The sequence below is a fragment of the Myotis daubentonii genome, chromosome 14 (assembly GCF_963259705.1).
Source record: "Myotis daubentonii chromosome 14, mMyoDau2.1, whole genome shotgun sequence".
Classification (NCBI taxonomy): domain Eukaryota; kingdom Metazoa; phylum Chordata; class Mammalia; order Chiroptera; family Vespertilionidae; genus Myotis; species Myotis daubentonii.
In genome coordinates this window covers 56,862,522-56,887,401 of record NC_081853.1, presented here as the reverse complement: position 1 = coordinate 56,887,401, position 24,880 = coordinate 56,862,522, and the positions used below count along the sequence as shown (strand labels likewise).

Genomic DNA, 24,880 nt, shown 5'->3' with positions numbered 1-24,880 from the left:
AGAGGTGTCTTCACGGGGGGACCTCAGCCAGGCTGACCCCAGCATTGGAAACACCCACCCGACAGCCAGGCCCAGGGCAGATGGGGAGAAGTTCTGGGAGGTGTGAGGTGGCCAAGGCCAGGGCCAAGGGGTCGGGCAGGGGGCAGAGGAGCCTAAGGAGGAGTCGGGATGGCCATAGGGGCAGTGCCGCGGTCCCAGGCCAGGGATGAAGGGTGCGAGTGGCAGGGCGGCCAGGGAGAAAAGCCCCCCTCCCCGCATCTTGGGGAGGGCAGCCAGGGGGCGAGGCCTGGCCCGGGGCCCAGGAGTGGGGGGAATGGGAGGGAGCGTGGCCAGGACGAGGGGTGCTTTAAGGAGGAAGCGTGGGCAGCCTTTTGTGCTGGGGCCCAGGAAGAGGAGGTTCCCATGCAGCAGCCAGGGGCCCAGGGAGTCAGGTCGGGGCCCAGCTGCCCCGCCTGAGCCGCCATGTCCCCCAGTTACCACCATGAAATGTGGGGCCCACCGCATCGCCTACATGTTCCTGGCGGAGGTGGCCTTGGGCAGGGAGCACCACATCACAGCTGACGACCACAGCTTGAAGCAGGCCCCCCCTGGCTTCGACAGCGTCGTCGCCCGAGGCCGCACGGAGCCTGGTGAGTCCCAGGCCTCAGAGGCTGCGCCGGCCTGGGAGGGAGAGCGGGCGCTGAGGGCCCAGCATGCATTCAGGAGGAGGCAGCAGAGAAGGGGCTGGGGAGCAGCAGGCTTCCTCCCTGCAGCCATTCCCTTTGTCATCCAACAAATCATCCTGGGTATCCAGGAGGGCTTCAAAGAGGGGGTGTCATTGAGCATCAAAAGATGAGTAGGTGGCCCTAGCCAGTGGATAGAGCATTGGCCTGGGAACTGAAGGGTCCCAGGTTCCCGGGTTGCGGGCTCGATCCCCAGTAGGGGGCGTGCAGGAGGCAGCCGATCAATGAGTCTCTCTCATCATTGGTGTTCCTATTTCTCCCTCTCCCTTCCTCTCTGAAATCAATAAGAACATTAAAAAATTAAAAATTAGAAAGAGATGAGTAGGTGTCTCCCAGGCAAAGGAATGGAGGGGGATGGCCCAGAAGGCGCGGCCTGTGCCACAGTTTGGAGGTGGGCAGGGCGGGAAGTGTGGGCATCCCCGTGGCAGAAGAGCAGACCATAGGAGCCGAACGTATCCTGGAGGCCAAGGACCAGTGACCCTCGGGTCACCCCTGGCACTTGCTGTGTACGCAGATCCCACCCAGGACACGGAGCTGGAGCTGGACGGCCGGCGAGTGGCAGTGCCCCAGGGCCGGCCCACGCCCTGCCCCGAGTTCAGCAATTCCTCCTTCTCCCAGAGCGAGTACCTCATCTACCAGGAGAGCCAGTGCCGCCTGCGGTACCTACTGGAGGTGGGCTTCTGAGAGCCGCCCTCAGCCCGGCTCTCCGATAGACTGCCGTCTCAGTCTTCGCCCAGACCCAGCGCCCATGTCACCGCTTCTCGCTCCCAAATCTCCCTTCTGTGTCCCAGGCAGTGGTCCCGCCCCCTCCAATCCCCACTAGCCCTGGCCTGGCTGTGGCCCTGAGTCTCGCCTGCTAAGGTGACAGGAGTGAGGGACTGGCGTTATCCCAGGGTCACATGCCACAGCCTCTTCAGGGCTGTGTAGAGGGGCACAAAGGTAGAAATAGAGAAATAAGTGGTAGATGTAGAGAAATAAGTGGTAGATGTAGAGAAATAAGTGGTAGAAAACAAGTGGTATATATAAGGTAGAAATAGAGAAATAAGTGGTACATATAGAGAAATTAGTGGTAGAAATAGAGAAATAAGCAGTATTTCTGCTTAAGGAGGTAGAAAATAAAATAGAAAATAGGAGATACAAAATAAGGTAGAAATCTCCTAGGTTTTGTTTAAGCCACTGTAAAGCCAAAGATGGCTGTGGTTGATGTTGTTTGAGGAAGTAATTTTTATTTCTGACCTAGATTGTAAGCTCTTGCGGCAGTTGCATTGTTTCTGGGCTCTGGTTATTTTTGCTTGTGTGACCTGATAGCTCGCTGGGACTTTGGGTCTGTGTGAGACGCCAGACTCCGAGTTGGAGGTCTCCAGCTCTGCAGGACCGAGGGCTGCTCATTTCCATGCAGCAGCGGCTAAAGAAAGAAGCTGAGAAGGGACCAGACTTCCACCGGCGCAGATGGGGCTGATTTGACTGGGACTGGTGCTGGCTCGGTCCCAGGGCCAACTGTCCAAACAGCCTGATCCAGGGGACTAGTTTTGCATCTACGACATCTTCGCATTGGCGGCATTTTACTACGCAAGTGACCGGAGGTATCAACATGGAATCAGCTGAAGATGGCAACTGAGGCCAAGCGGATGTTAGAAAAGCAAGAAGTGGAAGCTATGCTAACATTGGTGAACTGCCAGTTTTCTGAAAAATCTTGTGGAGCTAAATCTAAGGACTCCAAGTAAGATATCCTGAAAATGTTAACATGTCTGAAGTTTGGTTTTGCATTGGCATCGCTTTGTTATTTTATTAACTAGTAGCCTGGTGCACGAAATTCGTGCACGGGGGTGGAGGTGAAAGGGGGCCCCTCAGTCTGGCCTGCACCCTGTCCAATCCAGGACCCCTTCGAATGTCGGACTGCCAGTTTGTGCCCGCACTTTTAACAGATGACAGCTCCGTTGTTGTTTCTTTTCATGCTTCAAACCATTGGAATTAGGTATTCAAAGTGTGTATACATTTTGGGGGGACAGTCCCCCTGTATATCTCTAGTCAGCGGTGAAAGGAACCAACAGTGGGTTTGGAACCCCCAGACAGGGAACCTCGCTCACTCCCCGCATGTCTCCCCACTCCACTTTCCACCTTCGCGGGCAGCGGGAGAATCAATGTTTTTCTCTCATTAACTCGGAAAAGCACATCCTGTCACCCGCTGCCTGGCAGGAGTGTGCTAGGACCCACATGCTCAGTCAGGGCAGCCTTCGCTCATGGGTGCCGGCACCCCAAGTGCACATTCCTCCTCTGCAGTCGCCCCGACTCTCTCACCATGTCACTGAGAGGACAGAACTCGCCTCCTCTTGGTTCCTGATCTTGAACGCTGACTGAAGGCACCTCAGCGAAGGCCGCCCGCGCCCACCAGGTGTGTCTTCTGCACCTACTCCCACCTCAGCACCTGCATTAGCCCCACGGAGGTGATCTCGTCACTGCACTGGCGTCACCACTCCACCCTCTTACTGTCATCCCACAGGCGCCCACCCTCAGCACCCAGAATACCCAGACACTCTCCAAAGGGCGTGTTGGAGGGGACGTGTGCACCTCCTGTGAGGGACTTAGGCATGCTGGGATTGATGGAAGTGCGGTGGAGGTGCGGGGGAACTTGCACACGCCTTGGTCTGGGACTGTGGCAGGCACACGAGGGTGGTAGGGTGTTGGCATTAATGCCGGAGCACTCAAAGGCGGCTGAACCCTGCAGTCTGGCAACACTCCGCGCCCTGATAGGCCCCCACTGCCCGGCGGGCCCCGCCTCCCGCGACTCCATTGGGCCCTTTGCTAGGCTCTGCCACACCCCCAAGCACTCATAGGTTCCTCGCCTGTGGCCACGCCCCCTAGAGCTCCCATAGGCTCCCGCGCCGGGCTCTTCCTGCCCAAAGCTGGGGCGCGTGCGCACCGCTGCCCAGCTGCCATCTAAGGAGGGGCGAGCGGGCCGAACGAAGAGGCGGGGTGTGCTCTGTTTTCGCCCCTTGGACGCTTGGGGGCGCCAGAGATGCGGGGTTGCGAGTCCCAGAACGTGACTCCACCCCGTCAGGGGCGGGGACCAGGGTGTACCAGTCTGGCTCCACTAGAGAGCTGGTGGGGGTGGGGGGGTGGGGGGAATCCAGGCAGACCGGAGGAAGGAAGGCAGTGCCCACACCTGGGTCCAAGGTCCCTGGGCACCGGTGGACACGCATGGCATGCCGCCTAGGCCCAGGGAGCAGCCCTAAGGGCGCGTCAGCCCTCTGGGCCCTGGCAGTATGGGATCCTGTCCACCCATTCGTGGGACAGGCTGCAGGCACCGGCCTGACCCAGCCTCTGACTCACCGGCCTGGTGACCAGATAGCTGGAATCCTACACCACCACAACCCAGCTTTCCCCGCCTCTGGCGATGGTCAGGAAGTCCCTCCCTACGTCACACTTCAGGCTGACAGAGGGTTGCTAGCGGGGCCCCTAGAACTGGGACTGCCCTGGCAGGTCCTGATACTGGGCCCGGAGGCCGCCATCTCTCCCAGGTCCCTGCTTCTCTTAGGTGAGTGCCCTATGGCCCTGGTCCGAAGGGCGGGGCAGGGTGGGACTGCCCTTGCCCGCTGGCAATTCAAGGCCACTGGGACCCCGGCTGGCACCCCAGAACTATTGAGCTCACTGGGGAGGGTTTCTGTGTCACTGGGTCCCAAGGGAAAGAGATCTGGCCCCAGGGGTGCTGCCCCCTGGCCCCACTGCCCGTTCTCCTCCATAGCTGGGGTGACTCAGCCCAGCACCCATGCCAGTCAGAGGCAGCTGAGAAGGGGAGGAGCAGGCAGAGCCCTGGAGTGCTCTGGAGGGAGGAGGAGCCCATAAGTGGGAGGGAAGACTTGCGTTTCACTTTCTCTACCCCCTGGAGAAACAGGAGAGCCAGAGAGGGGAGGGAGCCACTCTTCCTTGGCCAAAGTGGGCACACTGGACAGGGCCCTGGCCTGACTCCGGGACCAGGGACAAGGCATGTCTGGGGCGCAGAGAATGGGTTGTGGGCTGCAGCTGGGAATGTGGAATGGAGGGGGGGGCAAAGGGGGGAGGGGGGCGGGGCAGCTCACCAAAGGGCACACCCAGGGTGGGGCAGGTTGGTGCTGTACCAGGCAGGTGGGGTGCAAGGCCATGGAGAGCTGGTGGCCCCGTAAGACTCTAATGTCAGCCCTGAAGGCCCTCTCCGTGCCCCCAGACAGCCATGGCTCCCAAGCGCAAGCCCCCTGCGCAGTGTGAGCGCCCTGACGCGAAGAAGGGCCGGCAGGGGACAGAGGAGGACAACTTCCGCTCCACTGCGGAGGCCCTCAAGGCCGCGCCCACAGAGAAGCGCACTGTCCGGGTGGACGCCTCCTGTCCTCTCAGCCACAAGCCTGGGGCCCAGGTAAGCAGTAGCCCCCAGCCAGGCCCGGAGCCTGCCCTCCTGGGTCAAGTACCCTCAGACCTGCTCCCCTCCCCACTGGGCTGGGCTCTGGCCACGGAGCAGAAAGGTCCCAAGTCAGCCTCATCTCCAAGACCCTAAAGGTCAGACAGGCCACATCTCATCAGACCTGGGAAGCTGCTGTCTGCTCTTGTTTACATTTATTTTTAATGTGTTTTTACTGATTTTGGAGAGGAAGGGAGAGGGAGGGAAATAGAAACATCAATGATGAGAATCATGGATCTGCTGCCTCCTGCATGCACCACACTGGGGATTGAGCCCACAACCTGGGCATGTGCCCTGACCGGGAATCGAACCCTGACCTACTAGTTGATAGGTCCACACTCAATCACTGAGCCATGCCTGCCAGCCAGGCTCCTGTCTGCTCTTCAGACCGCAGGGCAGGCCCTGGGCTTCTTAGGCCACCCCCTACCACACTTAAAGCCGGGCTCACCTGTGTCCCCTCAGACCAGCCCACAGGGGAGGGCTGTGTCCCCCTGAGATCCTCCCAGGGCAGGGTCATGTCCCTGTGAGAACTCCCAGGCCAGAGCCTGTCTCCCTCAGGCCCCGCCCCAGAGCACAGCTGCATCCTGTCCTCCCAGAACCTCCCCCACTGCCCGAGGTGAGCCATGTCCCCTCGGACTCCAGGGGGCAGAACTATGACCTCCTCAAGCCTCCCCAGCCAGGGCCTCCTCTGCCGCCGGGTGCATTCAGACCCCTGTGAGGTGCGGCCGCCCATGCCAGCCTGCCCTGCCCTGCCCCCTGGCCAGGTGCACGGGGAATACGACTGCACCCTGAACCAGACCAACATCGGGAACAACAACAACAAGTTCTACATCATCCAGCTCCTGGAGGACGGCGGGCGCTTCGCCTGCTGGAACCGCTGGGGCCGCGTGGTGAGTGCCCGCCCCCTCTCGCCTCCCCCTCCTCCCCCTTCTCCCCCGCCTCCCCCGCCTCCCCCCCTCCCCCGCCTCCCCCGCCTCCCCCACCTCTCCCAGCTCAGCACAGGCCCCAGCTGCCCAGGGACCCACCCCATACTCAGGCCGGAGGCCACAGAAGCTGACTGTCCCAGGCGCCCAGCACAGGGCCTGGCACCACAGTCCAGCAAGCGCTATGGAGGCAGCAGGGTGGGCACACCCCTGAAGGCTGTCAATTGCAGGGAGAGGTGGGCCAGTCCAAGCTCAGCTACTTCCCGTCCCTGGAGGATGCAAAGAAGGACTTCGAGAAGAAATTTAAGGACAAAACCAAGAACAGCTGGGCAGAGCGGGAGCACTTCGTGGCCCAGCCCGGCAAGTACACGCTCATCGAAGTGCAAGGCGAGGAGGAGGCCCAGGAGTCCGTGGTGAAGGTGAAATGGCCGTGGGGGGAGTGGGCGACCTAGCGCCCTGGGCTCTGCCGCTGCCCGCTGTGCAAGCTCAGGCCAGACCTGCCTCTCACCTTGGCCTGGCCCTGCCCCAGGTGCAGTCCCTCTGCGCCCAGGTGGACGGAGGCCCCGTGAGGACCGGGTTTCAGCGCGTGCGGCCCTGCTCTCTGGACGCACCTACACAGAGGCTCATCACCAACATCTTCAGCAAAGACATGTTCAGTGACGCCATGGCCCTCATGAACCTGGGTGAGGACCCCGGGGCCAGGTCAGGGCGGGGGGGGGGGGGCAGGGCCCGGGGGTGGCAGCGGGCTGAGCCTTCCCACTCCCCCCACCCCAGATGTGAAGAAGATGCCCCTGGGGAAGTTGAGCAAGCAGCAGATCGCTCGGGGCTTCGAGGCCCTGGAGGCCCTGGAGGCGGCCCTGAAAGGCCAGGAGGACAGGGCCGGTGGCCGCAGCCTGGAGGACCTGTCCTCCCACTTCTACACCCTCATTCCCCACAACTTCGGCCGCAGCCGGCCCCCGCCCATCAACTCCCTGGAGCTCCTGCGGGCCAAGAAGGACATGCTGCTGGTGAGGCCGGGAGGGGCGGGGGGACCAGACAGGAGGGGGCAGGTGGCCCAGCAGGCAGCCATGGACTGGGATGGGCAGGCCAAAGGACAGAGGGCTGGGCGGGTGAGCAGGTGGACAGACGCGCGGAATGGCCACGGTCCCAGTCGTGTGGGAGGAGGGGGGTGGGGCGGGAGGACGCATGGATGAGCCGCCGGTGCCATCACCGTAGGTGCTGGCGGACATCGAGCTGGCCCAGACCCTGCAGGCAGCTCCTGAGGAGGGGAAGGAGGTGGAGGAGGTGACGCACCCCCTGGACCGAGACTACCAGCTGCTCAGGTGCCAGCTCCAGCTGCTGGACACAGAGGCGCCTGAATACAAGGTGGGCTGGGCCTCATGGAGCAGCCGGGCTAACCGTGGCACCGTCCCTCTGCCCACTGGCCACGGTCCCTTGCCCTTGGCCCTCCTCCCCATGTCTCTAGAGCTTGAGCTCTGAGAGACCCGCCACTGGGGACCAGTCGGAGTTCACCCGTGCCTCTGGCCCTTGGCACCCCGCTCCCGCTCTCCCCCAGGTGATCCACACCTACATGAAGCAGACGGGCGGCAGCGCCAGGGGTCTGGTGCTACGGCACGCTTGGAAAGTGAACCGAGACGGGGAGGTGAGGGAGCCCCGAAGCCCTCCCCAGCCCTGCCCTGACCGGGGAGGTGGTGTCCTGGCTTAGGGGTCCCCGACAGAATCGTCTTAGCCACTGTGACCCGTCTCCACCGGGCCTGGGCTTGTGGGTGTGTGCATGAGGGTGTGAGCCCAGGGGGACCCAGGCTTCCGTCGGACCCTCGAGCCGGTGGGCACGGCTCTCCTGTTCCACACCCCCCACCCCAGGGAGACAGGTTCCAGACCCACTCCACGCTGGGCAACCGCAAGCTGCTGTGGCACGGCACCAACGTGGCCGTGGTGGCCGCCATCCTCACCAGCGGGCTGCGCATCATGCCGCACTCCGGCGGCCGCGTGGGCAAGGGCATCTACTTCGCCTCGGAGAACAGCAAGTCGGCCGGCTACGGTGAGGCGCCCTCGGCCCAGCCCTGAGCGGCCATGGGGAGGTGGCAGAGGCCCGAGGCTGAAGGTGGACAGTGCCCTCACCAGGCCATAGGGATGGGCACCCAGGCCAGGGCGGTGGAGTGAGGAGGAGAGAGTCCGTGAGGGACACGCAGGAGTGGGTAGCAGCTGTGGGAAAGGGCCCAGGGGTCTCTAGTGACCCGCAAGTTTCTATCCAGAGGTGTCTTCACGGGGGGGCCTCAGCCAGGCTTATCCCGTCATTGGAACCACCCAGCACCCACCCGACAGCCAGGCCCAGGGCAGATGGGGAGAAGTTCTGGAAGGTGTGAGGTGGCCAAGGCCAGGGCCAAGGGGTCGGGCAGGGGGCAGAGGAGCCTAAGGAGGAGTCGGGGTGGCCGCAGGGGCCGTGCCGCGGTCCCAGGCCAGGGCTGAAGGGTGCGAGTGGCAGAGCGGCCAGGGAGAAAAGCACCCTCCGTGTCTGTCCCTGGGAGGCCATGGCCAACCTTGGGGAGGGCAGCCGGGGGGCGAGGCCTGGCCCCTGGAGCCCAGGAGTGGGGGGAATGGGAGGGAGCGTGGCCAGGACGAGGGGTGCTTTAAGGAGGAAGCGTGGGCAGCCTTTTGTGCTGGGGCCCAGGGAGAGGAGGTTCCTATGCAGCAGCCAGGGGCCCAGGGAGTCAGGCCGGGGCCCAGCTGCCCCGCCTGAGCCGCCATGTCCCTCAGTTACCACCATGTCATGTGGGGCCCACCGCATCGCCTACATGTTCCTGGCGGAGGTGGCCTTGGGCAGAGAGAACCACATCACAGCTGACGACCACAGCTTGAAGCAGGCACCCCCTGGCTTCGACAGCGTCGTCGCCCGAGGCCGCACGGAGCCTGGTGAGTCCCAGGCCTCAGAGGCTGCGCCGGCCTGGGAGGGAGAGCGGGCGCTGAGGGCCCAGCATGCATTCAGGAGGAGGCAGCAGAGAAGGGGCTGGGGAGCAGCAGGCTTCCTCCCTGCAGCCATTCCCTTTGTCATCCAACAAATCATCCTGGGTATCCAGGAGGGCTTCAAAGAGGGGGTGTCATTGAGCATCAAAAGATGAGTAGGTGGCCCTAGCCAGTGGATAGAGCATTGGCCTGGGAACTGAAGGGTCCCAGGTTCCCGGGTTGTGGGCTCGATCCCCAGTAGGGGGCTGCAGGAGGCAGCTGATCAATGAGTCTCTCTCATCATTGGTGTTCCTATTTCTCCCTCTCCCTTCCTCTCTGGAATCAATAAAAACATTAAAAAATTAGAAAGAGATGAGTAGGTGTCTCCCAGGCAAAGGAATGGAGGGGGATGGCCCAGAAGGCGCGGCCTGTGCCACAGTTTGGAGGTGGGCAGGGCGGGAAGTGTGGGCATCCCCGTGGCAGAAGAGCAGACCATAGGAGCCGAACGTATCCTGGAGGCCAAGGACCAGTGACCCTCGGGTCACCCCTGGCACTTGCTGTGTACGCAGATCCCACCCAGGACACGGAGCTGGAGCTGGACGGCCGGCGAGTGGCAGTGCCCCAGGGCCGGCCCACGCCCTGCCCCGAGTTCAGCAATTCCTCCTTCTCCCAGAGCGAGTACCTCATCTACCAGGAGAGCCAGTGCCGCCTGCGGTACCTGCTGGAGGTGGGCTTCTGAGAGCCGCCCTCAGCCCGGCTCTCCGATAGACTGCCGTCTCAGTCTTCACCCAGACCCGGTGCCCATGTCACCGCTTCTCGCTCCCAAATCTCCCTTCTGTGTCCCAGGCAGTGGTCCCGCCCCCAGGCCCCGACTGTCTGTGCTGCAGCCGCACAACCCTAAGCCCCCTTCCTCTCCACAGTGACCCCCCCTCAACAGCCCACGGCAGCTTGGGCCCCACCCACCCTGGCCCATCTGTGTCCGTCACTGCAACCACCTGCCACCCCGGATCACTGAGCTTTCAAAGGCGACCCACGCCATCCACTCAGACCTGGTGGCCATCTGGGGACCCACCTGGGGGGTCTGCCCGCTGGCCCGCACGTGGCCAAGCAAACCGAGCATCGCTCCTGGCTCGGCATCAACGTGTCTCAGATCTGCACGGTCTAAACCAGCTGAGCACACACCGAGCGCCCAGCTCTGCCACCGTGAACGATGCCCGTTAGCACCAGGGGGTCACCCTACCCAGACCCGAGGGCGCGGGTGCTGTGTCTGCTTCTCCCGCTCCAATCCAACACCACAGGGTCCTTTCCTCTCCCCAGTCCCACACTCACACCTGCTTCTCTAACAGTACGCACCTCCGTTTCCGTCACCATCAGTCCATTTACTTGTTGGCTCCACCCCACCCGAAAAGGAGATGCAGAACCGCCTGCCCATGTCACCCTGAGCACACGCTTTCTGAGCGGGGCTCACGTTTCACGGTTATCCTTTTGAGTTTAGATGAGCAGGGAGTTTGAAACAGGTGAAATATTGCTTGGATCCGTTACTTAGTGTATCCTTTCGGTGTAGTGATGCCATTCATTTGAAATACAGGTAGGTTCCTTTGTTCTGCATCTATTCACCTTTAGGCGGGCTTTTCCTCATTTCCACTGACTTATTTTTTCCAGCACACAGAACATTAACATAGTCCCAACTCCATCGTCCCCAGAGTCTAATCTAATCAAAAACAGGAGCTCAGAAGAGACCCCCCTGGCCCTGCACGCCGCCCACCGGCTGCGGGAAGCCAGTTTCTGCCTTAGCCTTCATGTACTCCTTTTGGCAAATTAAAAAGCAGCAGTTACACTACAGTTTCAAGTTTAGCTGAATGACTTTGGAGGAGCAGGCACGCTCCAGGCCCCCACGGTCCCCATCCCTCCTGGTGCCGCTGCCAGCTCGTTTTCTTTGCGCTGTTCCTGCCAGGCCTGCTGAGCCCGGTCTAGGCCCGGGTGGCTCAGCCCTGCCGCAGGCCTGCAAGGCCGTCTCCTCCCTCTGAACGGAAGCCTCAGAAATCCAGCCTCGCCTCCTGGAGGTGGACGCCCACACTCCACACTCCAGCTGTGGACGCAGCCCCGGAAGCGGAGAGCCTGGCTTCAGGTACAGCTCAGCTGGTGATCGGGGATGCATTCCTTCCCTGACCGGGCATCAGCTTACTGTCTGAATAATGGAGAACTGGGCTGGGCCCTTTAAATCCCAGCAGAGAGCCCTGACCGGTTTGGCTCAGTGAATAGAGTGTCGGCCTGCGGACTCAAGGGTCCCGGGTTCGATTCCGGTCAGGAGCATGTACCTTGGTTGCAGGCACATCCCCAGTAGGGAGTGTGCAGGAGGCAGCTGATCGATGTTTCTCTCTCATCAATGTTTCTAACTCTCTATCCCTCTCCCTTCCTCTCTGTAAAAAATCAATAAAATATATTTAAAAATAAATAAATCCCAGCAGAGAGGGTGTCTAACCTGGGGGTCCATGCCCTAGTCTCCGCCGCCTACATCTGTCCCGATGCTGCCCATGTGCCTGTGATGGTTCCCAGGGGCGCAAGCGTGAGCAAGACGCAGACAAGGTCCCTGCTCTTACGGGACTCACATTCCCGTAAAACAGGCTCTACACAAGCACATGCGCAGATAAGAAGCTCAGTATCAGGTGGGCAAAGCGCCAGGAAGGAAAGCAAAGCAGGGCAAAAGGAGTGGTGATGGGAAGGGGGATCGATCCCAGGAGAGACGGGCAGCCGCCGAAGGCCTCTCTCCAGCAGAGACCTGGGTGCGGTGAGGGGTGAGCCGTGGACAGACCCAAGGGAAGGGTGTGCTGAGCCGGGACCCAGTCTGACACATGAGAGGACCCGTAAGAGGACGGCTCCGGCGGGGAGTAGGGTAGGCGAGGAGGGGTGAGGTCACAGAGAGGGGATGCTGTTCTGAGGACAGGAAGCTCCTGGGGGGCTGCGAGAGGGTCACGCCCAATGTGACCTGTTAGAGCAGCGGTTCTCAACCTGTGGGTCGCGACCCCTTTGGGGGTCGAACGACCCTTTCACAGGGGTCGCCTAAGACCATCGGAAAAACACATATATAATTACATATTGTTTTTGTGATTAATCACTATGCTTTAATGATGTTCAATTTGTAACAATGAAAATACATCCTGCATATCAGATATTTACATGATGATTCATAACAGTAGCAAAATTACACTTATGAAGTAGCAACGAAAATAATTTTATGGTTGGAGTCCACCACAACGTGAGGAACTGTATTAAAGGGTCGCGGCATTAGGAAGGTTGAGAACCGCTGTGTTAGAGGGACCCGCTTCAGCCGCTGTGTCAGTCAGCAAAGCGGAAACAACTCTCGGAATCCCAGACAAGAGGAATCAGATCCAGGAAAGGAACGGAACTCACAGGGGACGGCGAGGCCACCCAACGATGAGCAACCGTGGAAGCTGCTACCACTCTGAGGTTGGATCGATCATGGAGGGAAATGGTATCCCAGTGTCCAAGGGCCAGGGCCACCCGCAGGCGCCAGAACCACAGAGAAGGCTGCCCGAAGGAGCGAGGTGGAGAGCCCCGGCAGAGCCAGAGCGCGAGAGGAGTACGCTGGCTCCTCCCGCCTCCCACCCTCCACTGTCCTGCTCTGGACTCCAGCTCCTGCCTGCTCTGGGCCCCTCACAGCACAGCCTCCAGCCTGCAGCTGGCAGCTGCTAGGACCAGGGGGCTGGTGCCAGGCCCTGCCCCTCCCTTGCCAACTCCGCGTCTGTGAAGGGCCACATCAGAGTGACAGCCAGTACCATCTCCAGCAGGGGCTGAGCTGCTGGGGCAGCGGAGAGAGCCACAGTCCCAGCCTTGCACCCCTCCATGGGGCTGGCCAAACCCCCGAGAGGATGGGGGCCTGGGCAGCAGAGCCAGAGCCTGGGCAGCCTATGAGGTGAGCGGCCAGAGAAGCAAGAGGCGGGGGATGGGAATGGGGGGAGGGGGCCCTCCCATTTCGCTCTCTGCATCCCCACCCAGGGTGAAGTCCGAGCGCTGGATGGCCAACACCACCGGGCTCCTCCAGGCCACCGAAGTCGCAGGCTCCATGGGGTTGATCCTGGCGGCCATCGTGGAGGCAGCAGCCCTGCTGGGCAACGGCGCGCTGCTGGTGGTGGTGCTACGCACGCCGGGCCTGCAGGAGGCGCTCTACCTGATGCACCTGTGCATCGTGGACCTGCTGGCGGCCGCCTCCATTATGCCGCTGGGCCTGCTGGCCGCGCCGCCGCCCGGACTGGGCCGCGTGCGCCTGGACCCCGCGTCCTGCCGCGCCGCGCGCTTCCTCTCGGCCGCGCTGCTGCCCGCCTGCACGCTCGGGGTGGCGGCGCTGGGGCTGGCGCGCTGCCGCTTCATCGTGCACCCGCTGCGGCCCGGCGCGCGGCCGCCGCCCGGCCTGGTGCTCGCGGCCGTGTGGGCCGCCGCCGCGCTGCTGGGCGCGCTCGCCCTGCTCGGGCCGCCGCCCGCCCCGCCCCCGGCCCCGGCCCGCTGCTCCGTCCTGGCCGGCGGCCTCGGGCCCTTCCGGCCGCTCTGGGCGCTGCTGGCCTTCGCGGTGCCCGCCCTCCTGCTGCTCGGCGCCCACGGCAGCATCTTCCTGGTGGCGCGCCGCGCGGCCCTGCGGCCCCCGCCGCCCGCGCGCGGCGCCCGGCTGCGCTCCGACTCCCTGGACAGCCGGCTCTCCATCCTGCCCGCCCTGCGGCCCCGCCTGCCCGCGCGCAAAGCCGCCCTGGGGCCCGCGCTGGCCGTGGGCCAGTTCGCCGCCTGCTGGCTGCCCTACGGCTGTGCGTGCCTGGCGCCTGCCGCGCAAGCCGCCAAGGCGGAGGTGGCCGTCACCTGGGTCGCCTACTCGGCCTTCGCGGCGCACCCCTTCCTGTACGGCCTCCTGCAGCGCCCCCTGCGCCGGGCGCTGGGCCGCCTGGTGCGCCGAGCCCGGCCGCGGCGGGACTGCGCTCCGCGCACCTGGCACCCGCGGGCCCTCCTGCGGCGCCTCCGGGGACCTGCAGAGGGCCCTGCCCTGGGACCTGCTGAGGCACCAGATCAAGAGCCGGACTTGGCAGGAGGGGGGACCCTCCGCATGCCCAAGGCCACCGGAGCGGGGGTCTGACTCACACTGCACTGGGCCGGAGCAAGGGGGTGGTATCACCGGGACCATCCAGCCTCCTGCCTAGGTTTCCGGCTCTGGGACGGGGAAAGGGGCCCTGCAACCTGGGAGGCCCACAGGCTTCTGGGAGCTAGGAACCCTGGGTTCTGGGCTTAACTCAGAGCACAGTCTTCGTTTCTCCCGTCTGCACCCTGGACCATCTCTCAGGACCACGGAAGGAGCAGAGGTGGGCAGGATCCCCTGGGCTCACAGCCGAAGGGATGGGCCAGGCAGGGCGGGTCTGGGTTCCGGCCACAGCAGGAGGAACCGATGGAGAGACTCAGAGAGAGGCCCCTGACATCCGCCCTGAAGAGGCCGGACAAGCCCCTGGAGTGCCTCTCTCCGCCTCTACAATGCCGGGCAAACAACCGGGCCCGCTCCGAGCTCGAGGCAGGAGGCTGGACGTGTCCCCCCGAGGATCCCGCGGGCCCAGAACCCCGGGCTGGTGGGTTCACAGATGGGGTCCTCTGCAGCTGCCCGTGCCCGTTTTCTGGAAGTTTTGCCAACACCCACAGTGTTTCACAGCTTCCTGGTTTCAGAATATTTATTCAAAAACAGGGATTGAAAAAACTGTACAGAGTGTCTGCTGCTGAGAGCTCAGCCCTGCCCCGTGGGACCCCCCCAGCGGCCTGGCAGTGCCCCCTCCTTGGGTGGCCCTCTGCCAAGCCCAGCCAGTCCATTCCAGTCAAAGGGTTATCCGTGGAAGCGGCAGGAATCTGCGGGGAGGTGGGGAGAGAAGCATGGCCCCGGCCCCCCCCCCCCAGCCCTCCTCCCTGATCCCCACAAGGGGGCAGTAGGCTGGGAAGCCCTAAGGAATGGGGAGTGCATGAGTGACCCCCAAAGTGGGGCACTAAGGATGCTCTCTGCACCCAAGCACAGAGCTAGAGGGGTGGAGCCCCTACCGGGGACTGCGCAGCCCCCAGAACCCTGGGCCAGAAACTGCACCCACTCTGAGCACAGGGGCCCCCACAGAGCGGGGCCAGGCAGGGTGCATCCATGCTTCTGAGCATTAGTGGTGTGTGGGGCCCCGGGCTGGGGTCTCCTCAGGCAGGCGGGGCACAGGGTCAGCCCAGCCGGCGGTCCTGCCGGCTCCCGCGTCTGCGCCTCAGCGGCCTCAGTAGGGCGAGAATTTCTGCCGCTCAGCTTTCTTGCTCCCATTGGCCGCTGCCATCTTGGCAGTGTAGGCCGCCAAGCCGGGCGGCGGCCCTGGGGAGGCAGGTGGTAGAGCCAAGAAGGGCACAGGCTTGAGGCCGATGAAGTTGGACAGGGAGATGGCGTAGGGCGTGCCCAGCAGGCCAGGGGGAGCCGTGGGCAAGGCCGTCAGGGGCGGCGAGAAGGGGGTAGACAGGTCTGCGGGGGCCGAGCTGGGCGTCCCCCCAGAGGTAGACTTGGCCGTTTCTAGACTGGAGAGAGGGATATGGGGGGAGATGAAGGAGACGGTGGGATGAGAGGGGACAAGGAGGGCAAGATCAGGAGACGGGAACGGAGGAGAAGATGGGACAGGGGGAAGGGCACGGATGGAAGAAAAGACAGCAGACATTGTACGGGGTGAGGGGAGCAGCGGGGAGGCCGAAGGCCCAGGGCACAGAGCAGATGAGGGGAGAGGACCCAGGGATGGATGGAGAGCGGAAGATGGGGCAACATGGCGGGAGTGATGGAGAGGAGGGACCCAGACAGAGAGGTCATCTCTCCCCACCCCACCTGTGCCTTTCTCAGGCAGGTAGGCCCCCTGACCTGTGACCTATGACCCCCATGCCCCACCCCACACTCACCAGGCAGTGATGAGGTACTGAGCCAGAGCGATGGAGACGGGCGACCCAGTGATGGTCACGTGCCGCTCCCCGGCACCCTCCGCCTGGTTCCCGATCTTGATGTGCGCCCCTGACATCTGCCGGATCTCGCTGATCTTGCTGCCCTGGCGCCCGATCACGCAGCCAATGAGCTGGGGGGAGGCGGGAGTTCAGCCCTGCCCAAGGCCCAGGCCCGGCCTCCCCCACCCCAACCCACCCGGGCCCTGGGGCCCTGCTCACGTCGTTGGGAACCAAGAACTCCTGGGAGCTGGTTTGTGCGCCAGGATCCAGTCCTAGGGAGAGAGGGGTGCGTGTGGCTCCGGGCCTTTCCTGCCCCCCAAGTCCACGGCAGGGGCTGCTGGCCCCTGGGGACCTGCCCTGCCTCTGCTGCTGGGGCTGCTCACCTGGCACCATGCTCGGGGAGGCAAAGGGGACCGCGTGGCCTGAGAGCTGCTGGAGCTTGGTGACCTGTGCCGGAAGAGAGGGACAGAGGTCAGAGGGGGCAGAGGTCAGAGGGGGTTTGCTTCGGGAAGGGGTGCCTCGGGCTGGGGTCACTCACCTCCGCTGGGGTCACACCCCCGTACTGACTCTGGACGGAGAAGCCCTGTGGGGATGGAGAAGCCCCGGGGTGAAGGGGTTACTGGGACAGGTCAGGGCAGTCACTCCTCCCTGGACCCCCAATTCCTCCTTCTATCCCCTCCCCCACTTCAACCCCCCTTTTCCAACAAGGCCCCCCTACGGTCCCCTCACCTGGTTGGCGGAGAGAAGGACGGTGCCTAAGGAGAGGCTGGGGTGATACGGGATGGTGGCCCCTTTGGGTGGGGACTGGAAGGACAAATGGGGGAGCTGTCAGGACCCCGCTAGGTCACCCTGACCTCGCAGGAATCCTGTGTTGTCAAGGCCCTCCCCACGACTCCCAGGAAAACGCATCGGACGTCCTGGGGCCCCTGACCCATGGCGGCTGCCTGGCCTGCCCCCAGCGGGTGTGCCCCCTCTCCTGCCCCCCGAGCAGAACCTCCAGGATAACGGCGCAGATCTGGCGCACACACAGGATGATGGCGTCAGGCACCCCGGACACGGTGACGGCACGCTCGGTGGAGTTGGGGAGCAGGTCCCCTGCCACCTGCACCTGGGCCCCCGTGGTCTGCAAGCAGAGAACAGGGGCCACTTCTGTCAGCTCCCACAGCCAGAGAAGGGGTGCCCAGGCTCAGAGCTCCCCGAGGGTAGGCAGCAGGAGGTGGGACTTCTGGGGTGGTCCCCCCCACCTCTCGGATCTCCTTGATCTTGGTGCCAGCCTTCCCGATCAGGGAGCCACATTGGCTGGCGGGGATGACAAGGCGAAGGGTCACTGGAGGCCTGGAGACGGTCCCACCGTTTGCGGAAGCAGAGCAGAGATCCTGGGTGAGGAGACGGAGGGTGATGGAGGGTGGGCCCTGCAGGCCCCTGCTGCTCCCCCGTATGCAGGCTCCTGCTCCTCACCGCCCCCTGCAGGGCAGCCCACCTCAGTCCCACTCGAATGGGAGAATCCTGTGGGGCTCGGCCTCCTCTCCCACCCCAGCCAAGTCCTGGTCCTCCCAGGGAACCGGCTCACCCACCTCATCCAGCTTGAAGGCGATCATGGAGACCGCGTGGAAGACGGCCGCCGTGGACCCGGTGATGGTGGTGATGCGCTCGGGACAGGAGCCCTCGGAGATGGTGATCCGGGCGCTGCTCTGCGGGTACAGGACAGGCGCCGGGCAGCGGGGCTCCCTCCTCACCTCCTCGCGGCAGCCTGGCCGCCTGCCCCACTCCCAGGCCCCAGCAAAGCTGGAACCGCCACCCCGAGGGCAGGCCCTGGGTCTCCCTTCCCCCCCGACACCAGGCGCCCGGGCTCCTCCCCACAGTCTCCCCTCACCTGCTCCCGGATCCGCTTGACGGTCTCCCCTTTCTGCAGAAAAACACGGAGGGAGGCTCTTAGGCTGACTGCGCTGCCTCCTCTCCTGGGCGGAGGCCGCAGGTCGGAGGGGACAGAGCAGAACCCAGCACCTACCTTCCCGATGATGCTGCCCACCTCCTGCGAACAGACCAGAGAGGAGTCAGGGGGTGCCAATGCCCAGCCCTGCCCCTCCCTCCTTCCGACCTGCTCCCCATGAAGATAGGACACCTGAGCTCCAACTCAGCCGGCCAGGCCTTACCTGGCCTTGCCCCCCTCCCCGCCACCCCGCCCCTGCCAAGTGGCAGCTGAGACCCCTCACCTTCCCGTGCATCAGCATGCGCAGCGTGAGGGTGATGCTGAGCTCCGGCTCCTCCTCCAGCCCCGCGTCTGAGCTGCTCATCCTGTCAGGCGGGGCTGGGGCCACAGCGGCCTGCGGGTGCGTCCACGCTGTGGCCTGGCCGGCTCTGGCAGGGGCAGCGGCAGAGGGTGAGACAGGAGCTCAGCTCTTTCGGGCCCCCTGCCCTTGCACGGGGACCCCAGAGCTGGGCTCACCAAACTCCCCGAGAAGAGAGATGACAGGGACCCTGAGTCTCAAATGTCTCACTGACCGGGGTGCTTGTGGGCAGCTCACGAGCTGGGCAACCCTGGACAGCTTGCTCACCCCATCTGAGCCCTGGAGTCCCCGCTGGAAGAAGGAAGGGGAAGCCAAGTCCTACCCCCAAAGAGTTATGAGGATTAAAATGAGCCAAGCACAGTCCCCATGAGTAGCCTGCCCCCCCCAAACATTGGAAGAAAGCGTGAACTGGGGGGCCTCTAGGGTCCTGAGGAAGGGAGCCCCTCCCTGGCCTCCTGGAGGAGGGGACCCTGTGGGTTCCCTGGGACAGCCACGGGGAGCCATGGACGTGAAGATAGCAAGGCTCTGAGGGGCCCTCTTGCCCCTGCCTGGCAAAGGCTTGGGGAAGGGGATGGGAGCCCCCCAGACGCTGCTCCTACCCCCTTAGCTCCCTGAAGCAGAGGCGCCCTGCAGGCAGCTGAGCAGGGTCCCCTCAGTCCTGGGCAGTGGGGTGTCGGGGGCAGTGGTTTCCCAAGCCCTCTCCCACGTGCTGAGGTCAGTGTCCGGGCTGGCCACCTTCCCAGCCGGGAGCCCTTTCTCCGGTACCAGAAACCAGTCCCGTGGGACCCACGCCTGCAGAGGGTCTGTAACCGCTCTGGGTCCTCACCCATAGAACGGAGGGAATGCTCCCCCGGGGCTGGGTGATGGGTAGGAGAGGGACTCGGGGGGCTGGGGAATGTCAAGTTTGTAAACTGATGGAGAAAGGGGAGCTGGGATTAGCTGCCGGGATTAGCCGGTCGCCAGCCCTCCCCACTGGACCCCTTTGCAAGCCCTGCTTTAATCCTGAGCCTTAATCCTGCCTGGAAATCCCTCTCCTCCAGCGGCTGCCTCCTGCCAAGCTCAGCCTCGGTGGGAGCTCACGGGGACCAGCCCCGGGAGGGTCACAGGGCGGGGACCAACTGCTGCCAAGTCTGAGCCAAGACGGAGCCCTAACCCTGCAAATCCCTCCTGCCCGGAGGGCATGGGGCAAAGGGGGTCCCAGCCTGGAGCGCTCCGGATGACCTTGTCCTGATGTAGGGGTCAAGGGCATGGAGTAGGAAGGGGGCTCCCTGGCTTTCTCATGAAGCCTGAACAAGCCACTGCGTGGCATCAGGCCTGTCTCACCTGTACAATGGGGGTGACCCTGCCCCCCCAAGCACCCTGTAACTGTTGCCTCCCCACGACCTGCTCCTCCCTCCATTCCCATTTTGCCCATAGATTCTCCAGAGGTTAGAGGTCAACTGTGGACGCAGGGACAGTGCCCCGTGGACATCCTGGCCAGCCTCGCGCTGGCTGCCCTTGCTAGCATTCCTCCGGCTGCCGGCACTTCCCCCACAAAGCGCTGGTCTCTGCTCCTGGGGACAGCCAAGCCCGGAGTCCCTTAGAGCAGGCGCCACGGCTGCCGCCTTCTCATGTCCCCAGAGCTCAGGCCAGGGACAGGCCACAGGCCGGGGAAGGTGTTCAGAACATGCTGGTCGGCTGGACAGATGACTTCCCCGAGCAGAAAGGGAGCCTGATGCCTGCAGAGGGTCTGTAACCTGCCCAAGGTCACAGCGCGGGCACGGGGACTAGCCCCGTGGGGCCGGGCGGGTCCTGCCTGCCCGCGGGGCTGTCACGGGTCCGGGCTGAGTGTGAGTCCTGGTCCTAGAGGGGGCTCCTCCGAGGTGGGGCGTGGTCTCTGAGACCCCTGCCTGGCTCGCAGATGAGGGTCGTGTTTAGAAAGGACTGACAGCTTGTCTAGAGGCATGGTCTGATCTCCTGAGGCTCAGGAACCCCCGTGGGGTGGTCACCATGGAGACCCGACAGGTCCTCAGACCATCTCCACCTCATCTCCTGGGGGCCTCGAACCCAGAAACACAAGGGTCAGAGGGCTGCAATGGAGCCAGAACTGGGCTCCTGCCCTGAAATGACAAGGTCTGCATGGAGCCCCACCACCCCAAATCCGGTGGGTGACCTTGGCCAGGCCTCCACCTGGCCCGGACCTGCTTACCCACCTGGCTCTGTGTGTGTGTGTGTGTGTGTGTGTGTGTGTGTTGCTGGTCTCTCTGTCCTTCCTGTTCTGAGGGACCCCTAAGGTCTGCCCTGTCTTAGGAGAGAACAAGGGGTCCCGACACAGGCCGCCCAAATTACTCTCCCAGGAACCCTAAGAACAGCGGCCCCACTAGGCACACACTCCCCTCGGCGTCCTGGGGCTCTGGGGAGTCATTGCCGCTCCAGCCTGGTGGGCCTGGGTCCCTGCTGGGCCACCCACATGGTAGCCACACCTCATGCCACACTGACCTCCAGCTCACCTCTGGGGGCGCCAGGCCCCTCCCGTCAGCAGGCTCCCTGGCAGAGCCCAGCCCGCTTAGGCCAGCGCTGACCTCCGGTTCCCTCCTGCTCCCCGGCCCCCTCCCCAGTCCCAGCGCCCACTCCTGTCCCTGGCTTCCTGCCACTCAGGCTGGAGGGGGCCGCGGGGGGAGGTGACAGCTGTGTAAGCGATGGTGGCTGCCCCTTCCTGCCCCTCCCCCCCAGCTGTCTCTCTCTCTCATGACAGCTGCCCAATCAAAGGGCTGGGGGCTTAGCCAGCTCCCCCCACAGGCAGGGATCAAGTGTCCACCCTGGCTTTGTTCTGGAGCAAGAACAATCCGGGGGAGGCGAGGGCTCCTGGGGCCAGGCGGCCCCGCGGACGGGCCCACCCCTTGGGGGATTCCCTGGGCTCTGCTGGCCAGAGCATCTGGACCAGCTAGGGCTTGTAGGCCCACCTGGGCGGGGGAGAGAGGGGTCCAGTCTCCAAGTTCATCCCCCAACCTCCCCGCAGCACCTCCAGCGCCTAACCTAGCAACCTCCTCCACCTACTCCCACAGCAGCCATGGCGGCCACGCCCAGCGGTGCTGGGGAATGCGTGGGGATCAGGCGGAGCAGGGCGCGGCCGGGGGCTGGACACTGGACCCGGGGCACGGAGGGATTCTGACTCCCCTGCCCTTGGCCTTTCCGCTTACCATTCCTGATTAGCCAGGCCTCCACAGGACCGCCCTAGCATCCTCACACCTCTCGCACGGCCTCTCCGCCTCCCAGGATGGCCACTCATACCCACTTCTCAGGAGAGCAGGGAGGAGGGGCCTGCAGGGGAGCGGCCTGGGGCTACCAGGGCTGTCTGGGACGCTCAGTGCCAGGCAGAGAAGGGAGGCTCAGACAACCTGGCTGGGCCAGGAATGTGACAGCCTCCTCAGAGCATCCTGAGGTACCCCCTGCCCCCTTCCCCAAGAGTCCACACGGCCAAGGGAAAACGAGGCAGGCCCAGGTCGGGACTGGGCTCCAACAGAGAGGGCAGTTTCGTGCTACAGCCCCACCCACTGGTACCCATCCCCTCACTGTCTCACCCAAATTGAGGAAGATCTCTAGCTTCCGTTCTCCATCCTGGGGCCTGGGTCATTCTGATGCTCAATAGCCATCTTTGGCTCCCCAGTGCCCAAGGCTGATCTCCATAGACAGGCACTCAAGGGCCTTCTCGATCGGCCCCTGCCAACTTCTCTCGCATCCCAACCCCCAGGCACCCGGTTGCAAAACACACCCAGCACCTCCCGGCCTCTGGGTCTCTGCCCAGGTTGATCCCAGCTTGAAATGCCCGTCCTCCCGGCTGTCAAAAGCCACCTCGCCTGTGAAGCTCTCCCCATCCAAGTCAGATAGAATCACTCAGGGCTCTGGGCCCCCAAAGGTATGCCTGCAACTCAAGGGAGCCCCCGTTGGGCATTCCCGAACCTGTCTTTCCACAACACGGAGGCTCGCGGAGAGCAGGAGCCAGGACCGGGCTGTGTGCAGGGGAAAGACGGCTCACAGGGCCTGGGCACCAGGGACCAGAGATGGGGGCTCGGGTCCCAGGGGAGCAGTGAGGATGGGGGAGAGAAGACACGGGGACGAGTCACCTGAGAGCCAGGCCTCATTCCTCAGCAGCCCAGGCCCTGTCCCTGCTGTTTCTCGGGGTCTGGGGGCCCCCAGACATGTCACTGGTTAGGGGACTTGCCCTGGGCTTTGAGGCTCCTGGGGGCCCAAAGTGGGTTTCCCCAGGGGCAGAGGGGCTGGAAGAACAGCTGGGTGTGGCATAGGTTTCACCACGCCAGGCTGGGCCGGTCACAGCTGGAAGGGCCTCACCGGAGTGCAACCTGAGGCCCAGAGAGGAAGGGGCTGGTCTGTGCGGCTGCAGGAGAGGCAACTGGCAGAGCTGGGAGGAGCTCAGGGTCCCCGTGGAGCGCAGATCTCTTTCCCCAAGAAGTCGGCCCCGTGCAATGGTGATGGAGGCTGGAGGGGGGCAGTGATGGGAGTAGGAAGGGTGGACAGAGCTTGTCTGGGGACACAGGGTGGGGCACAGCAAGCCGCACTGTGGCCTGGGCCTGCCAGGGTGTGTGGGCCGCCTGCTCCCAGCCCCCCGCCCTGAGCATGTGAGGAGAACAATCCCCTTGTGTTTGGGCAGCCTGGGCCTGCATGCTGATGAAGGCTGGGGGTGGGGGCTGGGATGGGGGTGCCTTGGAGGTTGAGAGGGTTCCAGGACCTTCAGATGGGAAAAGCATCGGGTCCCAGGTGCTGGCTCTGAGACAAAGAGGGTCACCTCAAGAAACAGCGAGGGCTGGAGTTCCGCTCCTAGGGAGTCCTGGGCTCTTTGTGGGGAACGAGGCCCCTGGGGACACAGGCCCTGTTGGTCCAGCATGAAGGTGAGCGTCCCGGGCCGGTGGGGACCCGCAGCCCACATTCTGGGAGCAGGGAAGGCAACCGGCCCTGGGCGCATCCCTCCAGTCCCACTCCCCAGGGGGCAGGGCCGGGTGGGGCACTGGGTGCCACAGGTCTCAAGATGGCGGGCCTGGGACAGGAGGCGAGGAGGCGGTCACCTCCCTCCTGACCAGGCGGGCACCAGGGCCAGGCTGGCATGAGCGGCCAAAGCCCCCCACCCCCAAGGACTCCAGCCAAGAAGCCAGGTCCGAGCTGAGGGGCTGAAGAGCCATAGGACACCAGGGACCCCTGGGAGCCCCCACTGTCACCTCCACACCCTCGGAGCCTGGAGGCCTGCGTGGGGCCCCATGGAAGACTGCGGAATAGGAAGGGGTGTGTACTGGGCCGGGAACCGCAGGGAACGGCAGGTGGGGACAAGGATGGGCAGAACCGGAACCCAGGGCAGGTCCAAAGAACGGAAACAGCAGGTGGGATGAGGCCTCCAATCTGGGGTCTCCGGTCCAGCAAGCTCCTCCCTGGTGCTGGGGGCCCCTCCAGCAGACCAGCGCCCCCCATCTGTGCAGGCCTGGGCCCGCGTGCAGCAGGGAACGTGTTCCTTGCAGCCTCCCAGGCCCCCAAACCCAGGACCCCGGCTGTTGGGTTCGGGAGCCGGCTCCCAACCCCGGCCGATCCCCCACACTCGGCGGCCCGCGGTGCCCCGCCCGGCCCGCGCCCTACCTCGCTGGGGCTGTCCTGCGGCGGCGGCGCGGCGGCTGGGCCGCTCAGTCCCACATTGTCCCCGGAGAGGCGGCCGCGCACAACTGCGAGTGACATCAGCTGCGAACAATGAGGGGTTTGACAGGCGCGGAGCCCGGCCGGCCCGGAGCCCGGCTCCGCGCCCCCCACCCCCACCCCCCGGCCCGCCCGGCGGCCCCTCCCGCCCCCGGCCCGGATCCGATTACAGCGCGGGCCCGCCCCCGTCGCCCCAGTGCCGCAGCCGCCGCCCCGCCCCGCGCCCTGGTGCGCCCGGCGCCGCGCCGCTTCCGGGGGAGCGGGCGACCCTCCCCGCGTGGAGCCCCCGGCCCGCGAGGGGGAGGCGCGGGCAGATCGGGCCTGAAGCGCGGCTCCAGCCTCGGTCCCCCCCGCGCCCCGAGTCCCCTCCTCCGGCCGGCCACCCGCCCGGCGCCGCTGCCGGCCCCCTGCACCCCGCCGCCGGCCCCGCTTCGGCTCGGTCCCCGGGAGCGTGGCGGCCACCCGCCGCGGGCCGCGTCCCTGCTCTCCCGCTCGGCGCCATCCATCCCTGCGCGGGGCTCTCGCCCCCCCCCCCCCCCCGCCCCAGACCCGCACCCCCTGCCGCCCTCTGCTCCCGCGAGGCCCGGCCCCCGCCCGCCCCGGACAGGTTACCGAGCAGCCGGAGGAGGGGCCTGAGAACGCAGTGACCCCGGCACCCCGCCTGCGATCCCCCCAAAGCCACCCCCAGAGTTCCTTTGGGGGCTGGGGTCGCCAGGGAGGCCGGCGAAGTTGAGACTCTGGTGGCGAATGGGCTGGAGTCGGCGGGGGCAGGGCTGTTCCCAGGCCCTCCTGCCCCCCCCCCGCCCCCACGAGCAAATCTACCTCCTTCTCCCCCGTAATCGGCTCAGCCCAGTCCCACTGACCTCCACCTCCCCCCACAGCTGAGTCTCTTGGCACCTGGGTGTGTGGGGGTGGGGA

General features: G+C 64.4%; 4 protein-coding genes across 13 annotated transcripts; 3 read left to right on the top strand and 1 right to left on the bottom strand.

Annotated features, from left to right (window-relative positions):
- The first annotated feature begins 382 nt into the window (after nucleotides 1-382).
- LOC132215803 (protein mono-ADP-ribosyltransferase PARP3-like) lies at nucleotides 383-2,494 on the top strand. 3 transcript variants are annotated; one of them, XR_009448619.1, is made up of 3 exons: nucleotides 383-629; nucleotides 1,237-1,682; nucleotides 1,750-2,494. XR_009448619.1 is itself a non-coding variant. In XM_059664617.1 (2 exons), exons 1-2 carry the CDS (start codon nucleotides 482-484, stop codon nucleotides 1,404-1,406), a joined length of 318 nt encoding a protein of 105 aa, XP_059520600.1. In that variant the 5' UTR covers nucleotides 383-481; the 3' UTR covers nucleotides 1,407-1,810. The 3 variants fall into 3 exon arrangements, 1 of the variants encoding a protein (XP_059520600.1); XR_009448618.1 differs by having other exon boundaries at nucleotides 1,237-1,703; XM_059664617.1 differs by having other exon boundaries at nucleotides 1,237-1,810.
- A 1,391-nt stretch (nucleotides 2,495-3,885) lies between these two features.
- LOC132215795 (protein mono-ADP-ribosyltransferase PARP3-like) lies at nucleotides 3,886-10,854 on the top strand. Of its 6 annotated transcripts, none has more exons than XM_059664597.1 (12): nucleotides 3,886-4,261; nucleotides 4,620-4,708; nucleotides 4,928-5,109; nucleotides 5,916-6,041; nucleotides 6,305-6,493; nucleotides 6,610-6,757; nucleotides 6,849-7,081; nucleotides 7,290-7,439; nucleotides 7,630-7,716; nucleotides 7,938-8,115; nucleotides 8,832-8,987; nucleotides 9,587-10,854. In XM_059664597.1, exons 1-12 carry the CDS (start codon nucleotides 3,921-3,923, stop codon nucleotides 9,754-9,756), a joined length of 2,049 nt encoding a protein of 682 aa, XP_059520580.1. In that variant the 5' UTR covers nucleotides 3,886-3,920; the 3' UTR covers nucleotides 9,757-10,854. The 6 variants fall into 6 exon arrangements, with proteins under 6 accessions (XP_059520580.1, XP_059520581.1, XP_059520579.1 ...); XM_059664598.1 differs by having other exon boundaries at nucleotides 3,888-4,261; nucleotides 6,625-6,757; XM_059664596.1 differs by having other exon boundaries at nucleotides 3,889-4,261; nucleotides 6,604-6,757.
- A 2,198-nt stretch (nucleotides 10,855-13,052) lies between these two features.
- GPR62 (G protein-coupled receptor 62) lies at nucleotides 13,053-14,160 on the top strand. The gene has a single exon (XM_059664609.1). It carries the CDS (start codon nucleotides 13,054-13,056, stop codon nucleotides 14,152-14,154), a length of 1,101 nt encoding a protein of 366 aa, XP_059520592.1. The 5' UTR covers nucleotide 13,053; the 3' UTR covers nucleotides 14,155-14,160.
- Nucleotides 14,161-14,716: 556 nt separating this feature from the next.
- Nucleotides 14,717-24,701, bottom strand: PCBP4 (poly(rC) binding protein 4). 3 transcript variants are annotated; one of them, XM_059664606.1, is made up of 14 exons: nucleotides 24,575-24,701; nucleotides 23,909-24,007; nucleotides 18,215-18,359; nucleotides 18,010-18,033; nucleotides 17,875-17,907; nucleotides 17,576-17,692; nucleotides 17,246-17,377; nucleotides 16,996-17,124; nucleotides 16,731-16,805; nucleotides 16,540-16,584; nucleotides 16,385-16,448; nucleotides 16,221-16,273; nucleotides 15,963-16,132; nucleotides 14,717-15,593 (listed from the first exon to the last, which is right to left on the bottom strand). In XM_059664606.1, exons 3-14 carry the CDS (start codon nucleotides 18,293-18,295, stop codon nucleotides 15,305-15,307), a joined length of 1,212 nt encoding a protein of 403 aa, XP_059520589.1. In that variant the 5' UTR covers nucleotides 18,296-18,359; nucleotides 23,909-24,007; nucleotides 24,575-24,701; the 3' UTR covers nucleotides 14,717-15,304. The 3 variants fall into 3 exon arrangements, with proteins under 3 accessions (XP_059520589.1, XP_059520591.1, XP_059520590.1); XM_059664608.1 differs by lacking the exon at nucleotides 24,575-24,701 and having other exon boundaries at nucleotides 14,717-15,396; nucleotides 23,909-24,100; XM_059664607.1 differs by lacking the exons at nucleotides 18,010-18,033; nucleotides 24,575-24,701 and having other exon boundaries at nucleotides 23,909-24,098.
- Nucleotides 24,702-24,880: the final 179 nt, after the last annotated feature.